This window comes from Gallinula chloropus (genome assembly GCF_964237585.1).
Source record: "Gallinula chloropus genome assembly, contig: HAP1_SCAFFOLD_670, whole genome shotgun sequence".
Classification (NCBI taxonomy): Eukaryota; Metazoa; Chordata; class Aves; order Gruiformes; family Rallidae; genus Gallinula; species Gallinula chloropus.
Window position 1 is genome coordinate 3,031 of NW_028168067.1, and position 15,811 is coordinate 18,841.

General features: G+C 65.1%; 1 protein-coding gene across 1 annotated transcript; it reads left to right on the plus strand.

The window, feature by feature from the left end:
* Window positions 1-12,951: 12,951 nt before the first annotated feature.
* LOC311204839 (ETS domain-containing transcription factor ERF-like) lies at window positions 12,952-15,597 on the plus strand (the record flags this gene model as incomplete). Its single annotated transcript, XM_084281182.1, has 2 exons — window positions 12,952-13,015; window positions 15,359-15,597. 2 exons carry the CDS (start codon window positions 12,952-12,954, stop codon window positions 15,595-15,597), a joined length of 303 nt encoding a protein of 100 aa, XP_084137308.1.
* Between the last annotated feature and the right edge of the window lie 214 nt (window positions 15,598-15,811).

A 15,811-nucleotide genomic window follows, 5' to 3' on the forward strand; every position in this document is an offset into this window, starting at 1 on the left:
CGGCCCCTAGAGCCTTCCATATCCCCTATAGCCCCCTATAGCCCCTATAATCCCCTATAGCCCCCCTATAGCCACCTATAGTCCCCCTATAGCCCCCTATAACCCCCTACAGCCCCCTATAGCCTCCTATAGCCCCTATAATCCCTATAACCCCCCTGTAGCCCCCCTATAGTCCCCCTATAGCCCCTATAACCCCCTATAACCCCCCTATAGCCACCTATAGTCCCCCTATATCCCTTATAATCCCCTATAGCCCCCCTGTAGCCCCGCTATAGTCCCCCTATAGCCCCCTATAGCCCCTATAATCCCCTATAGCCCCCCTATAGCCACCTATAGTCCTCCTATACCCCTATAATCCCCTATAGCCCCCCTGTAGCCCCGCTATAGTCTCCCTATAGCCCCCTATAGCCCCTATAATCCCCTATAGCCCCCCTATAGCCACCTATAGTCCTCCTATACCCCTGTAGCCCCGCTATAGCCCCCCTGTAGCCCCGCTATAGTCTCCCTATAGCCCCCTATAGCCCCTATAATCCCCTATAGCCCCCTATAGCCACCTATAGTCCTCCTATACCCCTATAATCCCCTATAGCCCCCCTGTAGCCCCGCTATAGTCTCCCTATAGCCCCCTATATCCCCTATAATCCCCTATAACCCCCCTATAGCCACCTATAGTCCCCCTATATCCCCCTATAGCACCCCTATAGCCCCCTATATCCCCTATAACCCCCCTATAGCCACCTATAGTCCCCCTATATCCCCCTATAGCACCCCTATAGCCCCCTATATCCCCTATAACCCCCCTATAGCCACCTATAGTCCCCCTATATCCCTTATAATCCCCTATAGCTCCCCTGTAGCCCCCCCTATAGTCCCCCTATAGCCCCCTATATCCCCTATAATCCCCTATAGCCCCCCTATAACCTCCTATAGTCCCCCTATAGCCCCCTATAACCCTCTATAGCCCCCTATAGCCCCCTATAGCCCCCTATAGCCCCTATAGCCCCCTCTACCCCTGCAGTCCCCAAGCCCCTCTGCACCCCCTGACCCCCCTCCCCCAGCCCCTATGGACACCCCTATAGAGCCCCCAGCCCCATAGGCCCCACCAGCCCTATAGTGGGGGGGGGGGGGGCTGCAGAATGCGGCACCGGGCGCGACGCGTGACCAGGGTGCAGAGTTGGGGGGGGGGTGGGGGTGGGGGGGGTCTCAGCGCCGCTGCGTGCCGGGGACACACGCGTGTGCACACGGGAGCCCTGGCTGGGGGTGTGACACACCCCACCCCACACACGGTACCATGGGGTGGGGGTCAGGGGGGGCGAGGGGGACCCCCACACGCGCCGTCCTGGTGTCCTCACGTGTCAGCGCGTGTGAGCTCTGTGTGCCCTCACGTGTGAGATCCGTGTGCCCTTGTGTGTGGGCTCCGTGTGCCCTTGCACACGCGATCCGTGTGTCCTCACGTGTGAGCTCCGTGTGAGCTCCGTGTGTCCCTGCGTGTGAGCTCCCTGTGCCCTTGCACACGCCATCCCTGTGTCCTCACGTGTGAGCACGTGTGAGATCCGTGTGAGCTCCGTGTGAGATCCGTGTGCCCTTGCGTGTTCCCTGTGTCCTCACGTGTGAGCTCCGTGTGTCCTTGCACACGCCATCCCTGTGTCCTCACGTGTCCTCACGTGTGAGATCCGTGTGAGATCCGTGTGTCCTCACGTGTGAGCTCTGTGTGAGCTCTGTGTGCCCTTGCACACGCGATCCGTGTGCCCTTGTGTGTGAGATCCGTATGTCCTCACGTGTGAGCTCCGTGTGAGCTCTGTGTGCCCTTGCACACGCGATCCGTGTGCCCACACGTGTCAGCACGTGTGAGCTCCGTGTGAGCTCCGTGTGCCCTCACGTGTGAGCTCCTTGTGTCCTTGCACACGCGATCCCTGTGTCCTCACATGTGAGCTCTGTGTGAGCTCCGTGTGCCCTTGTGTGTGAGCTACGTGTGCCCTCGTGTGTTCCCTGTGTCCTCATGTGTGAGCTCTGTGTGTCCTTGCACATGCGATCCCTGTGTCCCCATGTGTGAGCACTTGTGAGCTCCGTGTGAGCTCCATGTGTCCCCACGTGTGAGCTCCCTGTGCCCTTGCACACGCCATCCCTGTGCCCTCATGTGTGAGCACGTGTGAGCTCCATGTGAGCTCCATGTGTCCTTGTGTGTGAGCTCCGTGTGCCCTCACGTGTTCCCTGTGCCCTCATGTGTGAGCTCTGTGTGCCCTTGCACACACGATCCCTGCGGCCTCACGTGTGAGATCCGTGTGAGCTCTGTGTGTCCCCACGTGTCAGCACGTGTGAGCTCCGTGTGCCCTTGTGTGTGAGCTCCCTGTGCCCTTGCACACGCGATCCGTGTGCCCTCAGGTGTCAGCGCGTGTGAGCTCCGTGTGCCCTCACATGTGAGCTCTGTGTGACCTCACGTGTGAGCTCTGTGTGACCTCTGTGTGTCCCTGCGTGTGAGCTCCATGTGAGCTCCCTGTGCCCTGGCACACGTGATCCCTGTGTCCTCACATGTGAGCTCCATGTGAGCTCCGTGTGTCCCCACGTGTGAGCTCCGTGTGCCCTCGCGTGTCCCCTGTGTCCCCACGTGTGAGCTCCGTGTGTCCTCACGTGTGATCTCCCTGTGCCCTGGCACACATAATCCCTGTGTCTCCACATGTGAGCTCCATGTGAGCTCTGTGTGCCCTCGCGTGTTCCCTGTGTCCTCACGTGTGAGCTCCATGTGAGCTCCGTGTGAGCTCCGTGTGCCCTTGCACACGCCATCCCTGTGCCCTCACGTGTCAGCACGTGTGAGCTCCATGTGCCCTTGTGTGTGAGCTACGTGTGTCCTCACATGTGAGCTCCATGTGAGCTCCATGTGCCCTCACGTGTGAGCTCTGTGTGCCCTTGTGTGTGAGCTCCGTGTGCCCTTGCACACGCCATCCCTGTGCCCACACGTGTCAGCACATGTGAGATCCGTGTGAGCTCCGTGTGCCCTTGTGTGTGAGCTACGTGTGTCCTTGCACACGCCATCCCTGTGTCCTCACGTGTGAGCACATGTGAGCTCCGTGTGAGCTCCGTGTGTCCCCACATGTGAGCTCCGTGTGTCCTTGCACATGCGATCCCTGTGACCTCACATGTGAGCTCTGTGTGAGCTCCGTGTGCCCTCGCGTGTTCCCTGTGGCCTCACGTGTGAGCTCCATGTGCCCTTGCACACGCCATCCCCGTGCCCTCACGTGTCAGCACGTGTGAGCTCTGTGTGTCCCCATGTGTGAGCTCTGTGTGCCCTCATGTGTGAGCTCCGTGTGCCCTTGCACACGCGATCTGTGTCCCCACATGTGAGCTCCGTGTGTCCCCACATGTGAGCTCCATGTGAGCTCCGTGTGCCCTTGCACACGTGATCTGTGTCCCCACATGTGAGCTCTGTGTGTCCCCACGTGTGAGCTCCATGTGAGCTCCATGTGCCCTTGCACACGCCATCCCCGTGCCCTCACGTGTGAGCTCCATGTGCCCTTGCACACGCGATCCATGTCCTCACCTGTGAGCTCCATGTGCCCCCACCTGTGAGCTCCACGTGCCCCCACACCCCCATCCCCACACGCGTGTGCCCTGGTGCCCCGGTGCCGTCGCACACGCGTGTGGTGCCGGTGCCGGTGCCGGAGCCATCGATCCGCCCGCGCCCGGCGCATCCTGACACCGGGATTTATGGCTCCATCCCCACCGATCGATGGGAACGAGCCCACAGCACCCCCAGACCCCCCCCCAAATACCACCCCCCCACCCCTGGCATCACCACCACCCTCTGGTACCCACCCCATCCCCAGCCAGACCCCCTGGACCCCCCCCAAATACCACCCCCCCACCCCTGGCATCACCACCACCCTCTGGTACCCACCCCCATCCCCAGACCCCCCCCCAAATACCACCCCCCCACCCCAGGCATCACCACCACCCTCTGGTACCCACCCCCATCCCCCTGCCAGACCCCTGGACCCCCCCCCAAATACCAACACCCCACCCCTGGCATCACCACCACCCTCTGGTACCCACCCCCATCCCCTGCCAGACCCCCCCCAAATACCACCCCCCCACCCCAGGCATCACCACCACCCTCTGGTACCCACCCCCATCCCCTGCCAGACCCCCTGGACCCCCCCCAAATACCACCCCCCCACCCCTGGCATCACCATCACCCTCTGGTACCCACCCCCATCCCCTGCCAAACCCCAGGACCCCCCCCAAATACCACCCCCCCACCCCTGGCATCACCACCACCCTCTGGTACCCATCCCCACCCCCTACCAGACCCCCTGGACCCCCCCCCAAATACCACCCCCCCACCCCTGGCATCACCACCACCCTCTGGTACCCACCCCATCCCCTGCCAGACCCCCTGGACCCCCCCCCAAATACCACCCCCCCACCCCAGGCATCACCACCACCCTCTGGTACCCACCCCCATCCTTGTAATTAATTAATTAATTAATTACCCCCCCCCATCTTTAATTAGTGTCTTAATGAGGAGGGGGGGTGGGGGGGTTTTTAGAGGGGGGGGGTCACCCTTTAAAACCACCCCCCCCCCATACTGTGGGGTGCACCCCCCTCCCCCCCTCTTCCATCCCCCTCCCCATCCCATCATTAATCACCCGCTAATGGCTAATTACGCCCATCCCCCCCCCCCTCCTTTCCCATCCCATCCCCCCCCCCCCCCCCCCTTCTTCCTCCTCCTCCTCCTCTTCCTCTCCCGGGAGCCGCCGATCGCAAACAGCCCCCGGACACGCGTGTGCGCGGCGGGGCCGGAGCCGCCCGCGGCGGCGGCGCTTTGATGTGCTGGGGACCGAGAGACCCCCCCCCAATTCCCCATCCCCCCCCCCATCATCCCCCCCCCACCCCCACCCCCCCTCCCCCCAGGACCTGCTGCTGTAGCCGGCATCATACATCCCCCCCCCCCCAACTCCCCATCACCCCCCCCTAGGGTACCACATATGGGGGGGTCGGGGGGGTATGTGCGCCCCCTCCCCATATTTGGGGCTATATGACCCCCCCCAAGCCTATGGATGGTAATACAGCCCCCCCATCCCCTATGGATGGTCCATATGCCCTGTGCACAATCCACACGCCCCCCCACCCCCCCACACCCCCAGGGTACCACATGTGGGGGGGTCAGGGGGGTATGTGCGCCCCCTCCCCATATTTGGGTTTATAAGCCCCCCCCCAGCCTATGGATGGTAATACAACCCCCCCATCCCCTATGGATGGTCCATATGCCCTGTGCACAATCCACACGCCCCCCCACACCCCCACACCCCCAGGGTACCACATATGGGGGGGTCAGGCGGGTATGTGCGCCCCCTCCCCATATTTGGGGTTATAAGCCCCCCCCCAGCCTATGGATGCTCCTTACAGCCCCCCAGCCCCTATGGATGGTCCATATGTCCCTCCCCATCCCCTGTGCATAATCCATACCCCCCCCCCCCCCAGCCCCATATGGGCACCTGTATATGCTGAGATGGGGGGGGGGGGGTGTGTCATACTAGATGCCCCCCCCCCTCACCCCCCCGGCTCGGGACAGAGAGGGGCATCCCCTATAGAATCGGCATATGGACCCGTCGCAGCGGCAGGGCTCTGGCTGCTGGGGGGGGCTGTGTGGTGGGGCTGTGTGTCCCTATACATGGGGCTGCGTGTCCCTATGTATCAGGCTGTGTGTCCCTATATATGGGGCTGTGTGTCCCTATATATGGGGCTGTGTGTCCCTATACATGGGGCTGCGTGTCCCTATGTATCAGGCTGTGTGTCCCTATATATGGGGCTGTGTGTCCCTATATATGGGGCTGTGTGTCCCTATACATGGGGCTGAATATCCCTATATATCAGGCTGTGTGTCCCTATATATGGGGCTGTGTATCCCTATATATCAGGCTGTGTGTCCCTATATATCAGGCTGTGTGTCCCTATATATGGGGCTGTGTGTCCCTATACATGGGGCTGTGTGTCCCTATACATGGGGCCGTATGTCCCTATATATCGGCCTGTATATCCCTATATATGGGGCTGTATATCCCTATAGGTCAGGCTGTGTGTCCCTATATATGGGGCTGTGTGTCCCTATATATGGGGCTGTGTGTCCCTATACATGGGGCTGAATATCCCTATATATCAGGCTGTGTGTCCCTATATATGGGGCTGTGTATCCCTATATATCAGGCTGTGTGTCCCTATATATCAGGCTGTATATCCCTATATATGGGGCTGTGTGTCCCTATATATGGGGCTGTGTATCCCTATATATCAGGCTGTGTGTCCCTATATATCAGGCTGTATATCCCTATATATGGGGCTGTGTGTCCCTATATATGGGGCTGTGTATCCCTATATATCAGGCTGTGTGTCCCTATATATGGGGCTGTATATCCCTATATACGGGGCTGTGTATCCCTATATATCAGGCTGTATATCCCTATATATGGGCCTGTATATCCCTATATATGGGGCTGTATATCCCTATATATGGGCCTGTATATCCCTATATTTGGGGCTGTATATCCCTATTTATGGGGCTCTGTATCCCTATATATGGGGCTGTATATCCCTATATATGGGCCTGTATATCCCTATATATGGGGCCGTATGTCCCTATATATGGGGCTGTGTGTCCCTACATGTCAGGGCCCTACACCGTTGCACACCCTGCCCTGCACACCCCCACCCTGTGTCACACCCCTACCCCCCCTTTAACCCCCCCCAGCCCCCCACAACCCCCCCTCAGCCCCCCCTCATCCCCCTCAGCCACCCAGCCCCCCCAGCCCCCCCAACCCCCCTCATTCCCCTCAGACCCCCAACTCCCCCAACCCCCCCCAGCCCCCCAAGCCCCCCAACCCCTCCAACCCCCCTCATTCCCCCCAACCCCCCCCAGCCCCCCAACTTCCCCAACCCCCCTCAGCCCCCTCAGCCCCCCTAATACCCCCAACCCCCCTCATCCCCCCTCATTCCCCTCATCCCCCAGCCCCCCAAGCCCCCCTCAGCCCCCCCAACCCCCCCCAGCCTCCCCAGCCCCCCCAAGCCCCCCCAATCCCCCCCAGCCCTCCAGGCCCCCAACCCCCCTCATCCCTCTCAGCCCCCAACCCCCCCCAGCCCCCCAACTCCCCCAACCCCCCTGAGCCCCCCAACCCCCCCAACTCCCCCCAGCCCCCCCAACCCCCCTCAGACCCCCCAGCCCCCCAGCCCTCCAGCCCCCCCAACCTCCCTCATCCCCTCAGACCCCCAACTCCCCCAACCCCCCCCAGCCCTCCAGCCCCCCCCAGCCCCCCAACTCCCCCAACCCCCCTCTGCCCCCTCTGCTCCCCCAGCCCCCCCCAGCCCCCCCAGTCCTCCAGCCCCCCAACTCCCCAAAACTCTCACTTCAGCCTCCCCCAGCCCCCCCAAGCTCCCCAGCCCCCCAACTCCCCAACCCACTCAGCCCCCAACCCCCCTCAGCCCCCCAACCCCCCCAACCCCCTCAGCCCCCCAAGCCCCCAGCCCCCAAGCCCCCAGCCCCCCTCAGCCCCCAGCCCCCCCAAGCCCCCCAGTCCCCCAACCCCCAAACCCCACCACCCCCACTTCCCCAACCGCAACCCCCCCACCCCCCAGACCCCCCGCCCCAGCCCTCCAGCCCCCCCCCAGTCCCACAACCCTCCTCAGCCCCCCCAAGCCCCCCAACACCCCCAACCCTCCTCAGCCCCCCCAAGTCCCCCACCCCCCCCCCAGCCCCCCCAGCCCCTCGTTATCCTGCCGGGGCCGGCGGATCAAAGCGGCCCCATTGATCCCCGTATCGATCCGGGGGGGGGTGGGGGGGGCGGGGGCTGAGGTTTGGGGGGGGGGGGTCCAAGGAGGTTGTGGGGGGGGGTCGGGCCGCGCTCCCATCGCCGCGGGTCATGAAACAACGAGCCCACGCGGGGCGGCGGCCGGGCGCTAATTGGGGTCATGAATAATGCAGGGAGGGGGATGGGGGGGGGGGGATGGAGAGGGGATGGGGGGGGGATGGAGAGGGGATGGGGGGGATGGAGAGGGGATGGGGGGGATAGGGGATGGGGGGATGGATGGAGAGGGGATGGGGGGATAGGGGATGGGGGGATGGATGGAGAGGGGATGGGGGGGGATGGATGGAGAGGGGATGGGGGGATGGAGAGGGGATGGGGGGGATGGATGGAGAGGGGATGGGGGGATGGAGAGGGGATGGGGGGGATGGAGAGGGGATGGGGGGGATAGGGGATGGGGGGATGGATGGAGAGGGGATGGGGGGGGATGGATGGAGAGGGGATGGGGGGATCGATGGAGAGGGGATGGGGGGATAGGGGATGGGGGGATGGATGGAGAGGGGATGGGGGGATTGGGGATGGGGGTGCATAGAGGATGGGGGGATGGAGGGTGGGGAGATGGAGGATGGGGGCTGATGTGGGTGTGCAAGGGAGGGGCAGGGACAGGTGTGTGAGGGGCACAGACACGTGTGTGAGGGGCACCCACACACGTGTGAGGGGCAGGGACACGTGTGTGAGGGGCACTGACACGTGTGTGAGGGGCAGGGACACACGTGTGAGGGGCACCCAGCAGGGACACACGTGTGAGGGGCACCCACACGTGTGTGAGGGGCACAGACACGTGTGTGAGGGGCACCCACACGTGTGTGAGGGGCACAGACACGTGTGTGAGGGGCAGGGCCACGTGTGTGAGGGGCAGGGACACACGTGTGAGGGGCACCCACACGTGTGTGAGGGGCACTGACACGTGTGTGAGGGGCACAGACACATGTGTGGGGGGCACAGACATGTGTGTGAGGGGCACAGACACATGTGTGGGGGGCACAGACATGTGTGTGAGGGGCACCCACACGTGTGTGGGGGGCACAGACACGTGTGTGAGGGGCAGGGACACGTGTGTGAGGGGCACTGACACATGTGTGGGGGGCACAGACACATGTGTGAGGGGCACAGACACGTGTGTGAGGGGCACAGACACATGTGTGAGGGGCACCCACACGTGTGTGAGGGGCACAAACACGTGTGTGAGGGGCACAGACACGTGTGTGAGGGGCACCCACACATGTGAGGGGCAGGGACACGTGTGTGAGGGGCACTGACATGCGTGTGAGGGGCAGGGACACACGTGTGAGGGTGTGAGGGGCACCCACACGTGTGTGAGGGGCAGGGACACGTGTGTGAGGGGCACTGACACATGTGTGAGGGTGTGAGGGGCACCAACATGTGTGTGAGGGGCAGGGACACGTGTGTGAGGGTGGTGTGGTGTGTAGGGCCTTGTGAGTGTAGGGGATGCGTGTGTAAGGGGTGTGTGTACAGGGTGTGTGTGTACAGGGGTGTGTGTACAGAGGGGTGTGTGTAAGGGATGTGTGTACAGGGGGATGCGTGTGTAAGGGATGTGTGTGTACAGGGGGGTGTGTGTACAGGGTGTGTGTATGGGGGTGTGTGTACGGGGTGTGTGTATGGGGGTGTGTGTAAGGGGTGTGTGTACAGGGCTGTGTGTGTACAGGGGTGTGTGTATGGGGGTGTGTGTACGGGGTGTGTGTGTGTACAGGGGTTTGTGTGTGTACAGTGGGTGTGTGTACAGGGTGTGCGTGTGTAAGGGATGTGTGTACAGGGGGGTGTGTGTGTGTGTCCAGGGGTTGTGTACAGGGTGTGTGTGTAAGGGGTGTGTGTGTACAGGGGGGGTGTGTAGGGGGGATGTGTGTGCAGGGGGATGCGTGTGTAAGGGGTGTGTGTACAGGGGTGTGTGTGTCCGAGGGTGTGTGTACAGGGGGTGTGTGTACGGGGTGTGTGTGTAAGGGGTGTGTGTACAGGGGGTGTGTACAGGGGGGTGTGTGTGTACGGGGTGGGGGGGTGTGTGTACAGGAGATGCATGTGTAAGGGGTGTGTGTACAGGGGGTGTGTGTGTACAGTGGGGGTGTGTGTGCAGGGGTGTGTGTCCAGGGTGTGTGTGTACAGGGGGTGTGTGTACAGGGGTTTGTTTGTGTACAGGGGGTGTGTGTGTAAGGGATGTGTGTACGGGGGGGGTGTGTGTATGGGGGGTGTGTGTAAGGGATGTGTGTGTACAGGTTGTGTGTGTGTAGGGGGGGATGTGTGTGTACAGGGGTGCGTGTGTAAGGGGTGTGTGTACGGGGTGTGTGTGTCCAGTGGCTGTTGGTACCGGCAGTGGGTGGCTCGGGGAGGGGGGAGGGTGAGCAGGGGGGCTGCGTGTGCGGGGCAGATGCGGGATGGGGGGGGGGGTGTTTGTGTCCTGGGACGTGTGTCCTGGGGATGCGTGTGCGGGATCCGTGTGTGCGGGGTCTGACTGTGCGATCCCGGTCCTGGTTCTGGTCCTGGTCCCAGTGCGGGGCCGGTGCGGGGCTGGTGCGGGGCCGGTCCTGGTCTCGGTGCAGGGCCGGTCCTGGTCCTGGTCCTGGTCCTGGTCCTGGTGCGGGGCCGGTGCGGGGCTGGTGCGGCGCTGGTGCGTGGCTGGTCCCGGTCCTGGTCCTGGTCCTGGTCCCGGTGCGGGGCTGGTGCGGGGCTGGTCCTGGTCCTGGTCCTGGTCCTGGTCCTGGTCCTGGTCGCAGTGTGGGGCCGGTGCGGGGCTGGTCCTGGTCCTGGTGCGGGGCTGGTGCGGGGCTGGTCCTGGTCCTGATCCTGGTCCCGGTCCTGGTCCTGGTGCGGGGCTGGTGCGGGGCCGGTCCTGGTCCCGGTCCTGGTGCCGGTGCGGGGCTGGTGGGGGCCGGTGCCGGTCCTGGTGCCGGTGCGGGGCTGGTCCCGGTCCTGGTCCCGGTCCCGGTGTGGGGCCGGTGCGGGGCTGGTGCGGGGCTGGTCCCGGTCCCGATCCTGGTCCTGGTGCGGGGCCGGTCCAGGTCCCGGTCCTGCTCCTGGTCCCGGAGCGGGGCCGGTCCTGGTCCTGGTCCTGGTCCTGGTCCTGGTCCCGGTCCTGGTCTCGGTGCGGGGCTGGTGCGGGGCCGGTCCAGGTCCCGGTCCTGCTCCTGGTCCCGGAGCGGGGCCGGTCCTGGTCCCGGCCCTGGTCTCGGTGCGGGGCTGGTGCGGGGCTGGTGGTCCTGGTCCCGGTGCCGGTGCGGGGCCGGTGCCGGTGCCGGTCCTGGTGCGGGGCTGGTGCGGGGCTGGTGGTCCCGGTGCCGGTGCCGGTGCGGGGTTGGTGCGGGGTTGGTGCGGGGCTGGTGCGGGGCTGGTGGTCCTGGTGCCGGTGCCGGTGCCGGTGCCGGTGCGGGGTGGCCGCGGGCCGCAATTCCCAGCGCTGCTCGTTAGCGCAGGAGGCTGCGGGAGCCGCCGCCGAGTTGAAAGCGCCGAAACCCGAATCAAAAACTAACAAGGAAACGAGCGGCTGCCGGGGGGCACGGGGGGGGGCGGGGGGGGGAGGGGGGGGTCGGGGAGGGGGGGGGGCTGAGGAAGGGGGAGCTGAGGGGGGCTGGGGGGGACTCGGAGCCTCCCCGAGCCCGAAAACCCTCCCCTGCCACCGGTTTCTGCACCCCCCGGGTCCTCCCCGCAGCCCCAAATCCTGCGCCCCCTCCTCTGCACACATCCACCCCCCCCCCCCAAAGTCCTTCCCAGACCCCCAAGTCCTCCCCAGCCCCCCAAATCCTTCCCGCACCCCCAATTCCTCCCCTGCGCCCCATCCCCGCACCCCTCCCCAAACCCTCCCTGCGCCCCAAATCCTCCCCAGCCCCCTAAATCCTCCCCTGCGCCCCCAAACCCTCCTCTGCCCCCAGCCCCTGCACCCCCCAAATCCTCCCCGCACCCCCAAATCCTCCCCTGCGCCCCATCCCCGCACCCCTCCCCAAATCCTCCCTGCACCCCAAATCCTCCCCAGCCCCCCAAATCCTCCCCTGCGCCCCCAAACCCTCCTCTGCCCCCAGCCCCTGCGCCCCCCAAGTCCCCGCCGCACCCCCATTTCCTCCTCGAACCCCCAAATCCTCCCCTACCCCCCCAATCCCTGAACCCCCCCGGTCCTCTCTGCGCTCCCCAAACCCTCCCCGCACCCCCAAATCCTCCCCAGCCCCCTAAATCCTCCCCTGCGCCCCCAAACCCTCCTCTACCCCCAGCCCCTTCACCCCCTAAATACTCCCGGAACCCCCAAACCCTCCCCTGCGCCCCATCCCCGCACCCCTCCCCAAATCCTCCCTGCGCCCCAAGTCCTCCCCAGCCCCCCAAATCCTTCCCGCACCCCCAAACCCTCCCCTGCGCCCCTAAACCCTCCCTGTCCCCCTAAACCCTCCTCTGCCCCCAGCCCCCGCACCCCCAAACCCTCCCCGCACCCCCAAATCCTCCCCAGCCCCCTAAATCTTCCCCTGCGCCCCCAAACCCTCCTCTACCCCCAGCCCCCGCACCCTCAAATCCTCCCTGCACCCCAAATCCTCCCTGCACCCCAAGTCCTCCCCAGCCCCCCAAACCCTCCCCGCACCCCCAAATCCTCCCCAGGCCCCCAAACCCTCCCCTGTCCCCCTAAACCCTCCTCTACCCCCAGCCCCTGCACCCCCCAAACCCTCCCGGCACCCCAAATCCTCCCCTGCGCCCCTAAACCCTCCTCTGCCCCCAGCCCCTTCACCCCCTAAATCCTCCCCGCACCCCCAAATCCTCCCTGCACCCCAAGTCCTCCCCAGCCCCCCAAATCCTCCCCTGCACCCCATCCCCGCACCCCCCCCAAATCCTCCCCTGCGCCCCTAAACCCTCCTCTGCCCCCAGCCCCTTCACCCCCCAAACCCTCCCCACACCCCCAAATCCTCCCCTGCGCCCCCAAACCCTCCTCTACCCCCAGCCCCTGCGCCCCCCCAAGTCCTCCCCAGCCCCCCAAATCCTCCCCTGCGCCCACCCCCAGCCCCCCATCCCTCCTCCTTCCCCTTCCCCCATCCCAGCCCCCCATCCCCGGCAAGGCTGCGCCCCCACCCCCCCCCCCCCTCAACCTCTCCCCCCCCCCCAGGTGTGACCCCCCGCCATGGACTGCAGCTGCGTCTCCGACCTGCTCCTCACCTCCCCGGTACCCGCGCTCTGGACACCAGGTACCAGCGGGGGGGTGGGTGGAGGGACCCCCCGACACTGGGGTGAGGACCCCCCCCCCTCACCTCTCCCACACACACACACACACACACGTGTCGCCCACCCCATCCCTGTCCGTGTGTCCCCCCATCCCGATGTGTGTCCCCCCCATCCTGGTCCCTGTCTCCCCATCCCTGTGTCCCCATCCCTGTCCCTGTGTCCCCCCCATCCCGGTCCCTGTCTCCCCATCCCTGTGTCCCCCCATCCCGGTCCCTGTCTCCCCATCCCTGTCCCTGTCTCCCCATCCCTGTGTCCCCCCATCCCTGCCCCTGTGTCACCCCCATCCCGGTCCCTGTGTCCCCCTATCTCGGTCCCTGTCTCCCCATCCCTGTGTCCCCCCATCCCTGCCCCTGTGTCACCCCCATCCCGGTCCCTGTGTCCCCCCCATCGCGGTCCCTGTGTCCCCATCCCGGTCCCTGTCTCCCCATCCCGATGTGTCCCCCCCCATCCCGGTCCCTGTCCCCCCCCATCCCTGTCCGTGTGTCCCCATCCCTGTCCCTGTCCCCTCATCCCGGTCCCTGTCTCCCCCATCCCGGTCCCTGTGTCCCTCCATCCCTGTGTCCCACCCATCCCCATGTGTGTCCCCCATCTCGGTCCCTGTCTCCCCCATCCCTGTCCCTGTGTCTCCCCCATCCCGGTCCCTGTCTCCCCATCCCGGTGTCCCTCCTCCCATCCCGGTGTGTGTCCCCTTGTCCCCTCATCCTGGTCCCTGTCTCCCCATCCCTGTGTCCCCCCATCCCGGTCCCTGTGTCCTCATCCCTTTCCCTGTCTCCCCCCACCCCGGTCCCTGTGTCCCCCATCCCTGTCCATGTGTCTGTGTCCCCATCCCTGTCCCTGTGTCCCCCCATCCCTGTGTCTCCCCACCCCGGTCCCTGTGTCCCCTCCATCCCTGTGTCCCCCCATCCTGGTCCCTGTGTCCCCATCCCTGTGTCCCCCCATCCTGGTCCCTGTGTCCCCATCCCTGTCCCTGTCTCCCCATCCCTGTGTCCCCCCATCCCGGCCCCTGTCTCCCCATCCCTTTGTCCCCCCCATCCCGGTCCCTGTGTCCCCCTCATCTCGGTCCCTGTCCCCCCATCCCTGTCCGTGTGTCCCTTCATCCCTGTCCCTGTCTCCCCATCCCGATGTGTCCCCCCCCCATCCCTGTCCCTGTCTCCCCATCCCGATGTGTCCCCCCCCATCCCGATCCCTGTGTCCCCCCATCCCGGCCCCTGTGATCCCCCCTCTCCCTGTCCCTGTGTCCCCATCCCGATGTGTCCCCATCCCTGTCCCTGTCTCCCCCCCCATCCCGGTCCCTGTCTCCCCATCCCGATGTGTCCCCCCAATCCCGGTCCCTGTCTCCCCATCCCGGTGTCCTCCCCCCATCCCGGTCCCTGTGTCCCCATCCCTGTCCCTGTGTCCCTCCAACCCTGTGTCCCCATCCCGGTCCCTGTCTCCCCATCCCGGTGTCCTCCCCACCCCATCCCGGTGTGTGTCCCCTTGTCCCCCCATCCCGGTCCCTGGGTCCCCTCCATCCCTGTGTCCCCCCATCCCTGTCCCTGTCTCCCCATCCCGGTGTGTCCCCCCATCCCGGTCCCTGTGTCCCCATCCCGGTATCCCTCCTCCCATCCCGGTGTGTGTCCCCTTGTCCCCCCATCCCGGCCCCTGTGTCCCTCCATCCCTGTGTCCCCATCCCGGTCCCTGTCTCCCCATCCCGGTGTCCTCCCCACCCCATCCCGGTGTGTCTCCCCTTGTATCCCCATCCCGGTCTCTGTGTCCCCATCCCGGTCCCTATCTCCTCATCCCGGTCCCTGTCTCCCCATCCCTGTGTCCCCCCCATCCCGGTCCCTGTGTCGCCCCATCTCGGTCCCTGTCTCCCCATCCCTGTCCCTGTGTCCCCATCCCTGTGTCCCCCCATCCCGGCCCCTGTCTCCCCATCCCGATCCCTGTGTCCTCCCCCATCCCTGTCTCCCCACCCCTGTCCCTGTATCCCCATCCCTGTGTCCCCCCATCCTGGTCCCTGTCTCCCCATCCCGGCCCCTGTCTTCCCATCCCTGTCCGTGTGTCCCCATCCCTGTTCCTGTGTGTCCCCATCCCTGTCCGTGTGTCCCCATCCCTGTCCGTGTGTCCCCATCCCTGTTCCTGTGTGTCCCCATCCCTGTTCCTGTGTGTCCCCATCCCTGTCCGTGTGTCCCCATCCCTATGTGTCCCCCCCCATCCTGGTCCCTATCTCCTCATCCCGGTCCCTGTCTCCCCATCCCGGTGTCCCTCCTCCCATCCCGCTGTGTGTCCCCTTGTGCGTCCCCCCATCCTCCCCATCCCCTCCCCAGGCTTCGCCTTCCCGGACTGGGCGTACAAGCCGGAGTCGAGCCCGGGCTCGCGGCAGATCCAGCTCTGGCACTTCATCCTGGAGCTGCTGCGGCAGGAGCGGTACCGGGAGGTGATCGCCTGGCAGGGCGACTACGGCGAGTTCGTCATCAAGGACCCCGACGAGGTGGCGCGGCTCTGGGGGGTGCGCAAGTGCAAGCCCCACATGAACTACGACAAGCTCAGCCGCGCCCTCAGGTGAGCGGGGAGACCCCAGACCCACCCCGGGGTGGACCCCCTGACCCGGCTCCGGAGAGGGATGGGGGACCCGCCCAAATCCACCCCGGGATGGACCCCCAGACCCGGCTCTGGAGAGGGATGGGGACCCCCAGACACGGGGAGGGATGGGGACCCCCTGACCCGGCTCTGGAGAGGGATGGGGACCCCCTGACCCGGCTCCGGGGAGGGATGGGGAC